Source organism: Artemia sp. Qi Xiang Cuo, chromosome 3, assembly GCF_049724085.1.
Source record: "Artemia sp. Qi Xiang Cuo chromosome 3, ASM4972408v1, whole genome shotgun sequence".
Taxonomy (NCBI): Eukaryota; Metazoa; Arthropoda; class Branchiopoda; order Anostraca; family Artemiidae; genus Artemia; species Artemia sp. Qi Xiang Cuo.
The window spans coordinates 13,411,794-13,425,846 of NC_142796.1; the positions used below are offsets into that span (position 1 = coordinate 13,411,794).

Genomic DNA, 14,053 nt, shown 5'->3' on the forward strand with positions numbered 1-14,053 from the left:
AGTAAATTCATTGACAATGAAACTATTGAGGATGATAAAAAGCTGATTTTACTTCAAGATGCACTTCGCCGAGTGGACAAACCCTATCGATCGAAGTCCACTGCTGCCGACCCCAAAAACGAATCATCTCCTCAAAAATCTACTACTGCTGATGATGCTGTTTGAAAAAATTTAAAGAAGTAGGATTTGTATTCAATTGTTTTGAAATTTTGAATTCTAAGGCCCCAATCTTATGGTGAACAATTAAAACGACTCCTAATCTATCTCTTGGAAAGTGGTCAAATTCAAGTTGAGAGCAATGGGGAAAGGATTAAACTTCCCCAAAAGTCTTATTGGCAATAGACAAATTCTAAAAAAATTAAATGAACGTGCATCATCATCATCAAAATTGAAAGATGACCTTGAAGAAGAAGAAGAAGATTTTAAATGGATTTCGGAAAATACTGGCACACCACTGATAGCTAGACAGAAGCAATGACGTATCAAATCAGCATGTCCAACAACAGTCAGTATACAACAGGGTAGCAGACACTACGCAACGCGTTTAAGTTCAAAATGGCTGAAGTTCTGAAAGGTGCTTATGAAAATATTGGTGATGTAGTGAGTATATATTCCCCCTAAACTCTCTCTAAAGTAACAAGTGTTCGCGCTAAAAGTTCACAGGACTATCAACAAAATGAACCAATTTAAACCTTGCATAGAAATCATATACTCTGTTGCAATCAATATCGGAAAAATAAAATCTTTTACCCATTGCGTACAATGCAAGCAGATCTCCTGACTCTAGATGAGGTTCAAAAACGTCACAATACCCTGTACAAGTATATTCTACTTGCACTCAGTGTTTTTAGTCGCTGTACATATGCAAGTCCATTGAAATCACAGATAGGTGTTGAAGTTGCTCAGGCCATTGAAAGTTTTCTCTAAAAGTATTCATATAAAAAAATTCAAACAGATCGCGGTTGTTAATTTGTTAATCCTCATGTTGTAAATGTACTAGATGAATATAGTACACTGCTCTATCATAGTCACATTCCTATGAAGACTGCATTGGCCGAATGATTGATAAGAACTATTCGACTTTTTATTTCAAGATATTGTACATTGAAAAATACGCCGGCTTTTATTCATGATTTTGATAAAATCATGTTGGCTTATAATCAACGACCTCATCAATCATTGTCCAACTCTTCACCAACGGAAGTTCATCATTCGGATCATAATACAATTGACACATTTCTTAAGCAATATTCCAATGAATCAAATGTCAAGAAGAAAAATAAATTCAATGTTGGTGATACTGTTCGAATTAATAGAACAACTAATGTTTTTGAAAAGGGGAAGTACTTGTGGTCCACAGAACTATTTAAAGTTTCAAAAATTAAAGTAACTAAGCCAATGGCTTTTTGCCTGCTTTTTTCCAAGTATGAATAGATTTTCGGAGGATTTTATGACTATGACTTGGAAATAGTTAAGAATTCTAGTGAAATCTATCAAATTGAAAAGATATTAAAGGCACATACTTTCGTGGGTATGAAACAGCTAATTGTTTGGTGGAAGGGTTACAACTCTGAATTTAATTCTTGGATCGATGTTGAAGATATTAACAATGCCCCTAGATTTCTATTTAACTTTCATTTCCAAATTTTCTGATCTTCTCTACAGTTACTTGAATAGGAAAAGTGGTTTCTTGATAAAACTCTACCCCACCGTCAAATTTATGGTGCGGATGAAGTGTCTTTTGTCGATTGTATTCTCAAAAATACTTTCGATATCTTGAGAAAGGTTTGTGACTATAAAATAAATATTCGACCCCAAGAGTGGTCACTCATAAGCAATCAACATGATGATTGGATAGTCGTTAATGATCGAGAAAAAATTGAAATGGTTAATTCATTTGAATATACATATGTTTTATTACCCTACGAGGAGCTCACCTACATGATTGATTTATGTCATACTATCAATACTAGAAATTCTGCTCGTAAAAAAGGAGCTTTTAATTTCACTTATTTTAAGCAGGATTAAAAGATCTACATTACTTCACCTATTAGAAGTGAAAAGAATATTTTTAATGATAACTTTCAGGACTTTCTTGTTTTTAATATCATTATATTCAATGGTAGAAGTGCTGGAAGCACTTATTTAATTTTTGCTGACTACCCACTTGGCTGCTCCACGAACAATTGTGTTTTTATCTACGCTTCATTTGAGGAAACATCTCGGGTCGGTAACTCAAATGCCCTACTCTTACGTATTCTTGAACAAATAATTAACGACGAGCATGTTAGTCACCACAATATAAGGCATCTTCATTATAGTCCCATAAACACTTCCTATGTGAAACTCTGTCAGGGGACACTCAAAACCGAATTAGGTGTTTTTCTAGAACTTTCAAAAGGCTTAGCAGTGATTACATGTCATTTTCGACCCATTGTCAACGACGACGGTACAATCACCTAAAAAATGAATAATAGAAGAATTCCATTTGTCTGTCCCTATATTGACTGTTATGTTGGTGCTTTGAGTCCTCGTCCAGAACGTAATGTTTTGGAATACTACAAGGGGCATACTACAATGTCTGGCTCTGGTCTTGTTAGTTGGTTTACTAGGCTATTTCATTCTGCACCACCCCTTGCCAGAAAATATTTTGTACCCACTGCGTCAAATTTTGCTGCCTCCACTCTACAGGACTGGGGGTCGGTCAATAATTTAAAGGAGAGTTTTCAGGAAAATATGAGATCGTCAGCAAGAGCTGTGGGCGAACACTGATAATCTAGACAACATGGGGAGGGATTGAAAAGTATGCGTTCACGTCATTCACTCATCAGTCTCCAGCCATGCAGGAAGCAAAGGAAATCAACAAGGACTGTGAGGAATAAAACAACGAAGGCCAATAAGCAGCAGAAGAAGAAAAAGAAAAATATTGTTGGATTAAAGAAGGATCTCTGCTATTAAGATGACTTATCTACACCCCAATGACTGATATCCATCAATCAGTTCATCATTAAATCTAGTCAACGCTAAAAATGTTGATGTCAGTGTCAAGTATGGCTACTATGAACAATTCCACCCCCCCAAACCCCTCTCGGAAAATATAAATTTTCAGATATTTTCTAATGAAGACTATTTAATTGATTTGTCGTCAATATTTATTGATTTAAATGCTGTGGGGAAGAAAAAGTCAGATAATACAACTCCAAATGCCGGCGATGGTCTCTTTTGTGAAAACTGTATTCTACACAACCTATTCAAACAAAATAATGCATCTATTACTGGATGATTGGTGAGCACTAGCAATAATTTATTCAACTATGCAAGATATATACAATTTTTGATGATGACGCCAAAGGCTTACAAGGAGTTTAGAGGACATTTATTTGGCTATGAATTTCAAACTGGTGTTGGTACTGACGGCGATTTGACTACAGCAGTGACCCAGGAGTATAATCTAGTTGGAAAATTAAATCATGAGATATTCAATATATCGCACTGGCTTCCCCCCAATGTCAATATTGAAATAAAGTGACAGATGTCCCCATCGAATTTCATTTTGAGAAGAACTCTTCCAGCAGCACCCGATGCGATTGTCATTATCACATCGGCAATTCTCCACGTCCGAAAACAACAATTTATGAGCTCTGTTGCATTGGCTGTGGAGAAGCTAAGAGCCAATGGTAACAACACTAAACTTCTTGTCCCCCATACAATCACCAATCAATGTCACATTCCCACCGGCTCTCGTAGTTATAGTGGTTCATCATTTATCTACGGAGAAATCCCATCAAAATTGGCATTGGCGTTTGTGAAGAGTGGCATTGCCGTTGGATCCTGGACTGAATCACCCCATGATTTTAATTTTTTCGGTCTATCTAGCCTCGTGAGTAAAGTAAATGGTATTCCACTGTACACTCTATCATTCGACAAAAAATCCTATAGAACTCTGTACGAGCTGACCATGCAATCCCTAGATCATGACTCTCAACTATTTGAAAATGGAATAACCGATTCGATGTTTTCAAAAAATCATGGGGTTATTGTTTTGGATTTGTCAGGCACGCAAGATATGACCATAGTACGAACAGGGAATGTACGTTTAGAGTGTACATTTGCCAATGCTCTGACTGAGATTATCACGTTAGTATCACTGAGTCAATTTGAAACCTATTGGGAAATCACGCCCAACGGTATTGTTCTACTAGAACTAGCAATAGGAAAACAACCCAAATAATCAACGTGTTTAGTATGGATCCCGAAAAGCCCCAGTACAAGTCCTATTTCATTTCTTCGGAATTCATTGATCAAATTCCAAGTGTGAACAAGATCCTAATCATTTTTAAGAGCAGTAAATTAACATTAACCACCGGTCAGGGGCTAAACATCTTTCAAACAGCAAAGAATATTGAATTTTTTGATCCTCCTGGCCTGTCGTATAAATTCTACGTTCCATACATTAGCAACTTTATTGAAAGCAGGGGAGAAACCATTATTCAAAATCAACGAAGAGTACAGGATTTAACGACTAAGACATGTGGCTTTCATGCACTACTCTTTTTCATGTTCAGATGTCGTGGACGATTTTCTTGGCACTTGGTGCGGCGAGTTGTTAGTAGTAGTAGTAGTAGCATATATCTTATCTCTAAACGAGCAATAGTTGTATATTCTCCATATTTTTTTGGAAAATTAGAATTCCTGGGACTTTCTGGCCTAAAACACGATCTATATTGATCACGAGTTTAAGAAAATTCGTACAGGGGTTTGTTCAAAGGGAGATTCTATATTATGAAATTTCCCCATTGTTCGCACACGTTTAAGTAGAAAAAAATGGGTACCTCAGGTCATGGCTGTCTTAAAGGTTTTAAACTTTCAGATATCTCCTCTGTGCCAAGTGAACTACAAACTTTTGCAGGGGAAGGGTGTTAGGGGATTCTAATGCAAAAACAATTAGTTTGGAGGTTCAGCCCCCTTAAAATGGAAAAAAACTTGTATATGCCAATCAACTTGTGACTTATATTTGCCAGTCCTTGGGTGAAGAGACGGCCAACATGAACAAAATAAACAACTTGAAAGCACATTTGGTTCCCCAAGAATTTGGTAAAAAAGGACCAGAAAATATTTTTTTGGATTCGCCTGAAATCTATAATGGTAATACTTTAGGCCACACAAACCCCAAAGAACAAAAAGAATTGGTTCACCCTGTAATTGAAATAACTCTTTATTTTCTTCAACCAAGCAGTTTGAAACTTATATTAATTTTTTTACCCAAACCAGAATTGGATCTAAAAATGGGCTTAAAATATTTTTTTTCTAATAAACCAGCGTTTCGATCATTTCAGACGAAAGACTGGAAATGCTGTGATGACCAAAAGTGCTGGGTCTCCAATTTGCTAAAAAATAACATTCATAAGCCAAGTAGACATCTAAATCAAGAAAAAAAAAATTGAGACTAAATTTGGCTGTATTGATTCATGACACCCCAAAACAAGCCTGGAATTTAATTTTCCTCTGATCTGCTTGAACTTTACAGGGTATACAGACTAAGCCAAGGATACTTTGGAGAAGATAACAAACTCTGAATGACAAATAATAACTCTGATAACAAATTCTGAAAATTAATTTGTATGCATCATTTTTTTTATTGGCTTGAAACATACAGGAAATGTGGACAAGAATAAGAGAACCTCATAAATAACTTAAATAAAGAACCTAGAAGAGACAAAAAAGTACTGATATGAAAACAATGGCATTGAATTGGTCCGCGGCACCAAAACGAGCCATTTTTTTCTCTTATCAGCTAATTTTAAGGCATTATGAATAAATACAACCAAATTTATAAATGAGTAAAGAAATACTTAAAACAAAAGCAAACACTACAAATAATAGTGGGACTATCTCCGCCTCATAAAGTCAAAAGGTTGGGGTGCCATTCATGTTTTATTAAAAACAATGTGTTTTCAACAATATGTGTTTGGTTTGTCCAACAGTATGTGTTTTCAACACATATTGTTACACATACAAACACAACAGTATGTGTTAAAACAATGTGTTTTCAACCACATACAAACACAACAGTATGTGTTAAAAACAATGTGTTTTCAACAGTATGTAATTGGTTTTAATCAAAAAACAACATGAACAAATACAATACTAATGAACCTTATACTAAAGAAAGAAAACAATTTCTTATAATAATTAGATTTGTGACCATCAATTAGCTGTATCGATATCACACTTTACTAAATGATTACTTCTATTTTTTAATTCGTTATATTGAAAGGTGTAAAAAAATGATGCTGAAATAAAACTTTTAAAACCAATATCGGTAATATATTATAAAATTTGTTTAGTTTACTGGATTAATATTTTGTAATGGCAAACAATAAATGATTTTCCAAACAACTGAACGGAAAACACATAGAAAATAGAAGGTAATCATGAAAATTTACTGCATATTAGATTAACTAAACTGGATTGATATATATATATATATATATATATATATATATATATATATATATATATATATATATATATATATATATATATATATATAATATAATTACATATAATAATTATATAATATAATCACATATAAAAAAGAATTCTGAGTTTAACTTGAAAATTTCTTTTAATTTCTGTTTGTTTAGGCTTCATTTGTAAAAATTTTTTTAGGGTTGTTCAGGTCTCAACAATTTGACTTGTTTTTGCACTGTGTCAAAAATACTTGAGGCCGTTTTCAACCAAGATAAAACTCAGCTACTTTTTGTGCTGAACCAAGACTTTGTACCAAATCCAGACGTAGTTCAACCTTGTACTAAACCATGGCTGAGCTCACTTTAGCAACAAATTTTTTGTTGGCACCAAGTTAGGATCTAGCTCCTGTCTTGAAATGGGTCAGGATTTAACTTGTTTTGTCCCAAATCATCACTTAGCTTGTTAGGCAATGAATCAGAACCTTAATTTGTTTTTACACCATGTTGCAGAAATTCCGCAACTTAATTTCCGATATTCCCTCATTTTATTGCTAAATCAGATTATAGCTAGTTTTTGGACTGAATGGTGCTTTGCCCTAGCTTGATATAGCTTGTTCTGCATAGATTAAGGACTTGGCTTGATTTTGCATTGATTCAGGACTTAGTTGACAGTTTTGCTGAGTCAGGAAGAAGATGAATTACAGATAGTTGATACATTTAGTTGGTTAAATGAATTTTTCCATACAGAAAAGAAATTCAATACTGGCCAGGGTAATCTGAGCTCAAAGAAAATGTTTGGCAAGTTTTAAACAGTCTGCAAAAACACGGCTGGATATCCCAGCTCTATTGTTTTAGATTACTTTAAATTGGAATGAGAACTCCTAGACTTGGAGTGGATTCAGAGAGACTCTTCATTGACTATGCCATTTACATAGAGAGCAATTCAGTTTACAGAGCTGAAGATTCTTGCTAGGGGTAGAACAATAAAGAAAATAAACAATCATGAATTCTGGAACTGTAATTGATCTGGAAAAAAATATTGGAATCAAAAATTCCTTAAATGAATAATAAATGTCAATTGCCATGAAAATACCCTTTCACTAATCAGGATGATCACTAGAAAGCAAATTTTCATTATTCACAGAATAAGTCTGTAATCTAAATCATCCCAGAGCCTCTAAAATGTTTTCTTTTAAGTCTCGATAATAGACCTTACCCTATCCTATGCCAAATTAAAAGAAGGAAGAAAAAAATAGAAAGAAGGAAGACTAGAAAGAAGAATAGAAAGAAATTAAAAGAAGGAAGAAAAAAATAGAAAGAAGGAAGAATAGAAAGAAGAATAGAAAGAAATTAAAAGAAGGAAGAAAAAAATAGAAAGAAGGAAGAATAGAAAGAAATTAAAAGAAGGAAGAAAAAAAGAAAAAAAGAAGGAAAAAAAATACCTAGCACAGTTACTTCATGCTCGTTAATAACACCTCTAACAATTAGGATATTAAGAAGATCAGCAATTGTATTTAAGGTGCTGAATATTCTTCTGGATGCAATTTCTTCTATGAACATTTGTTTCACTTCCCTGATTTCCTGAACTGCAGATGCCTCTTTCATTGTGTTATGAATTATAGAATCAAAACTGAGCTCCCTTTGAAATTCTGGAACTTCCATGTTATTCATCACTGGTATCTAGAAAAAAACAGGATACTTCAAAACAATGCAACTGCCAAACTATATTTATCTTTTAAAGATATTTCTTTATCTATTTTAACCAAAAATAGAGTAAGCCTTAATAAACAGAATGCCATGCTAAAACCATAGATGCTACATCCCTATAGACTTGCCTCATTACAAAATAACAAAAAATATTGAGGGAGCAATTTTAGACACAATAAACAATAAAATGGTTATTCAGGTATTGATTGGAACCATAGACAAGTTGTTATAAAGCCATCCTATACAGTAGTATTTAGTCTAGGTTTTCAAATTGTGTTGCTAATTGTACTCCCACTTCAAAGAAGATTTAAGGAGAAAATCTCTTCTTTTGGGGACACGTTTTGAATCTAGGGACACAGGGGAATCTTGCATTGTCAGATTAATGACTGTTATATTGAAAAGTAGACTAAAACAAGGGATCTAATGACACCACTTTTAGTTCCTCAATATTGGCGAAATGCAAATATTACACCTGTCCACAAGGGTGGAAGTACGAATAATGTCACCAGTTACTGAACCATTATCATTACCTCAACAATTGGTAAAATTTTTGAAGGAATTTTGAATACCACAATTACAAAACATTTATTTGACAAAAAACTTCTCACAAAGAGCCAACATGGCTTCAGATCTGGGTGCTCAGTGGAGACATACCCTATAGATGCTTATTATGACAATATGACTAAGTTGCTAGATCTCAATGATCCAGTTGACATGATCCTTTCAGATTTTGCCAAAGCATTTGATAAAGTCTGTCACTGCCAGCTGAAGATAAAACTAATAGCTATTGATATCCATCTGGAGAACGTAGAATGGGTAATGTAGTTCTTTCCAGAACGAAAGCAGAGAGTTAAGGTATTTGGGGCAATTGACAAGAATTTTTCTCAGGAGTTGACAGTGGTGTACCTATGGGAAAAAACTTACCTTACCTTAAATTGCACTTGCTAGCAATAGGATCAATCCTGTGGTCCGCCAGCTTCAGTGATGATAATTAGTGCTCTGTGGCACCTCAAGCAGTGGTCCATGGTTTATTGAGCCACTCCCTATCCACTGAAGACTTTAACGGATCCACGCTGGTATATGTCACTGTTTTTTTACTGAGGGAGTTCCACAAGCTGACAACTCTATTTGAAAAGAGTTTATTCCTTAGTATGGTATTTGCTTGGTTTTGCAGGCCTTGTTAGGACCTGCATTGTTCAATGTTTTATTAATGATGCTCCAAAAGCTGTAAGACATAAGACGGGCCTTTGTGCTGACGGTTCAAAGCTTGTTGGCTCTCCAGAGTCATCAGTTACAAGGGTTTCTGCACAAGAAGACTTCGAGTTTAGCATTCAGAAGTGCAAGTCAACACACTTCGAGATAATGAACATAAGGTGGCAGTACCACATAATAGGAGGGGATGGTTCAAGACAATTGATTGACTCCTTTGCTGAGGGGAGAGATTTGGGAATTGTTGATGAGAAATCAAAATTTAACAAATACACACACACATCAGCTGCCAAAGCATCCCAGACCCTTGGCATAATCAAGTACACAGTATGCAGCAGATCATGCAAAGTTATGAGAAGACTGTACAAGGAGCTTGTGCAACCATTGCTAGAATTTGGGATGTGTATTGCAACACCCCTGAACAAGGGTGATCAGAAGAAAATGGAATATGTCCAAGTCCAAAGATATGCAACAAAGGCTTTTGACAGATGCAAGAATCTTGACTATCAGTCTCAATTGAATAAGCTAAAGCTCCCATCACTTGTGTACAGGTGTCAAAGAGGTGGTGTCATAATGACTTAGAAGCTTTTGAATGCTGCCTCCTCCTGTCAAAAGCAATTTCAGTCTGATGAATCCCCCAGGACAAGTGGGTATAGTAAGAAGTTGTCCCAGAAGAGGGTAGATACCAGAGTCCACAACTACTGCTTCTCCAAAAGAGTGATGCCCATTGGACCAATCTTCCAGATACTGTTGTCGTTGCTCCCTCTTTTCATGCCTTTAAGATTGCTGTTGACAAGAGTTGTGTAGCGGTAAAAAATTTTATGGGACTGGGCTTAATTGTGGTCATGAAGATTGACCGCGTCAAATGTAATATTATGCTTAAAAGCCGTGAACTTACACCTTATAAGTTCTTCGATAGCGCCACTTATAGCGCTACAGACTCTGCCGTTTAAGGCGTTAAAGGTCGCGCCGTTTCCGCCGGGTGAATTTTTCTTAGGTCGAGTGATAGGCTAAGCAAACTATAAAAATGATAAGAAAATCAAAGGTTCCGCCAGGTAATTTTACGATCGCATCGTCCGAGCCGTTATAGCTTATCTCGTGCCGTCAAGGGCTGCACCGGCTACAAAAAAGGGGGGGTAGATAAATGGGTGACCAAACCACTCGCTGAACGCGAGAAAATAAAATGTGTAATTATATAAAAGTAACCTCTTTTCCTCGAGCTATCTGGAGATCAGATACCTGGGAACGTACCTTGGAGACACACGAACTAATTACCTGTCGTGCGACTAGATACAGACATATAAAACAAAACAAACACAAATAGAAGAGCAATAGATTTATTGTAACTTACATTTTAGGTGTACAACAGGGCTCAATTCAATTGACGGCAAATAATAACCAAGTCTCTACAATGACTGCATAATAATTTGAATCGCAATGCCTGAATGCCAATATAATTCTCATCTTAATAATATTCCAAAAAGCACTATTACCCCACTATCAAACATAGTTTTTTTGCCCTGCACTCTAAAAGCTGACCCACAATTGGCCCAAGTGGCCCAAGGATGCGATTTCCTCATCCAATAAACTGTTTTAAATATTTTTGATGATTTAAAACGTTCACACACTCTTATAAATTAGACTTCCTGCGAACATTGTATTTAGTAGTTTTTTTATTACCACTCTTCTCGGCGAAATTCAAAACCATCTCCCGTGATTAGCGCTGAGATTTGTCTGGAATTAAAAGGCAGTTTTTTCTTATTGCTGATTAAGAACTTTTCTTTTTCTAAACGAGATTTAACTCACTTAGAGGAAATTGGAATTATCTTTAGAAAGAAAGAACTTTATTTTTGTATTTTAAATTTATCACATTTTACTCACGGTACATATTACCTTTCCCAATATTTAATGACGTCCCTTCGCTACGATTTGCTTGCCCTTGTGATTTCGAAATATTCTCTATTTATTAACTGTTTATTCTATATAATTTTGGTTGATACTGTATTATTTTATATTTTTATTTTGGCTTAATCAGGAGTGCTAAAAAGTTTTCTCTTATTTTTTCTTTCTTATTAGCTTATTTTATTTCAGTATATATCCTTCTAAAGTTCACCTATTGGACTAAGATTATCTGTGGTTCTAGCCTATCTACTATACTAATGATTTTTTTTTCTTTTTCTACATTTAACGCTGATTACTTTAACATTTCAAACAAGGTTGGGGCTACTCTAACTATACATAAGATTTTTTGAGAATTCACCTTTTACAAGTTTTTTTTTGATTTCTCTGTCTGTAGGGCACGCTGCTTTCTATTTACACTACGTTAAATGAATAGTTCGACTTTATTACATATAACTCTATCTGAACATCCAACACTACATATAAGAACGATTTAAAACACACAATACTGGGTTTACCATGTTCACTGATAACATTAGAACACTTTCACTGGGGATGTTTGCTACGCAACGTTAATGATAGGATATTGGGATTTTTGAGTTATCAAAGTTATTAAGATGTAACATATGTATATTCACACCTATTTCATCAACATTCGAGTCTCTTTAGCGTACTCAATACTCTTGTTGTAAATTATAGGCCTTTATTCCATTATTCTTGACAACATTTTTAAAGCACTAACGACACACTTTATGCACGAAACAGTCTAATCATGATTGTGATCACATGACAAGTTTTCTCTAATCGTCAACTGGGAAATGATGCTTCCAACTACAGGTGTGGGAATGTGCTATCGGAGTTCATTCTCACCTGATTTTTGATAGTTCATAGGGTGCCTTATCATTAAGGAGTCGAATACTGGGAGTGCGTTTATTTTCTTCTCAGCATATCATTTTTGGGATATTTTAGGGCACATAGAGAATGTATTTCTCGTATAAAATTGTTCCTTCGTGCACTTAGGGATCACAGTTCTCTTATAAAATTGTTAGTTCATGGCTTGCGTCTATTAACCTTTGCGGTGTTCCTAGGTTAATCACAGGGGAACTGAAGTTTGGATTTGGAACAGGTCGACATCAAACTATAGTGACTCCTTCAACATATTGTCTTTAACTTGTGGGAGGGGTATATTGTCACTGAGGGGTTTGTCACTGGGGTTAATTTTGGTTCCTGTAATTCAATGGTTGGTTTCCAGGTCCATTTTTCAGAAATTATCTCGTAGTATTATGGGATAACAGAGATATGAACTTTCCACACAGAGGGGATCCGATGGAATCCGAGAGATGGTCGAAAGGGATTCGACGCGTGAATCTGCGTCATATAAATAATTTTTGAAATCATCAAATATCATAACTATACAGTCAAATGGTTCATGTGTCCATAAGGATTATCATGGGTGATATTTAGGTACTTATATCTTGTACTGGTCGATGGGGTTCTCAGGATTTATGTGATTATATAGTTCGATAATGCACTGGATACTGAGATTCAAATACAATGTTACCTGGTACGTAAAATGGTTCATGGTCGAGGAAACAACGATCAAAGGTAACTATTATTTTAGTACACGAAGCTGGGATGAAAATTGCCTGGAGTGTATGGTGAGTACTCTTCGTTGGTTGAGGTATGATGAAAATAGATGCTACTAGGTTGTATCCACACTGGACTACGCATTCTAATGATCGATATCCAATATGTCAATCCACTTCCTGTAATAGAAATAACGAGGCAGAATCACACGTTCTTTAAAATCAAGGAGTCATAATACATAATAAACGATACGATTGGGTGCATTTTAGGGTGAAAATTACCCTACAAGATAATATAAAAAGATACACTGATATTACTACACAACATTGGTTGTAATAAAACGACATTATTATCATGTTGGTTTCATATGCATATAATTCCCATTGGGAAATCTAAAACAGAGATGTCTTCAAATTTCTTTTGAGAAAAGAAACAACGATAAAAGGCTTATTTAATTGTTCAATACTTATTAAATTCTACCCTTAGATTTAAAACAATCCTTTAAACATAAGTTACTCTACATTATTAAGTTTGAGGTCTAATTTTACAACATATTTCATGCCTGCATGGTTCACGCACGTTCGTGCTGTTTAAGAAACGCATATTGGAGCGTCGTAACCGCACGGTTTTACGTAAACGACACTACAATAAGGGAACAAAACATAGCAAGGACGAGTGGAGACCTCTATACCCACTTGTTTTCTAATGTCTTCCCTTTTTCTTGGCTTAGACGTTATCATGGGGTTCCGGGTTTAACTTTTGCATTTTACCCGTTTCCACTTGTTCTTTTATTGGTTTTTGCCCTCGAAATCTCAGGAATTTTTCATAGTTACAAGTCAGTAAAGTTTTTATAGTCGACGAAATTACAAACACGAAAAATGCGGCCAGTAGCTTATTCCGACAACGATTGGTTGGGAACAAACCGTATCTGTTGTTAACTTACTTTATACTCTTGTCTTAATTTGTATATAATGGAATCTGGGATTCCAATGCTTCTCTTATTTTTGTAAGCTTTATTGTCCCTTTATTTTTTTCTATTTTTGGACCATATTTAAGTTTTTATTTCCTCATTTTCTATATTGGGAATAGTGTACGACAGGTCAATTGCCTTGAAATTGATTATTTTGGGACTTATTATCTTTGTGCTCGTGGTAATTAACGGCGTTTGAACAGTTGAC

The 14,053-nt window shown here is 35.1% G+C and overlaps 1 protein-coding gene across 2 annotated transcripts in view; it reads right to left on the reverse strand.

The window, feature by feature from the left end:
- Positions 1-14,053, reverse strand: part of Fadd (fas-associated death domain protein) — a 93,315-nt gene that overhangs the window by 63,850 nt on the left and 15,412 nt on the right. For both annotated transcript variants that reach the window (XM_089108497.1, XM_089108498.1), the window contains exon 2: positions 7,916-8,153. In XM_089108497.1, coding sequence (XP_088964623.1) covers positions 7,916-8,144 — 229 coding nt within the window. In that variant the 5' untranslated portion in view covers positions 8,145-8,153. The remainder of the gene's footprint in view (positions 1-7,915; positions 8,154-14,053) is intronic.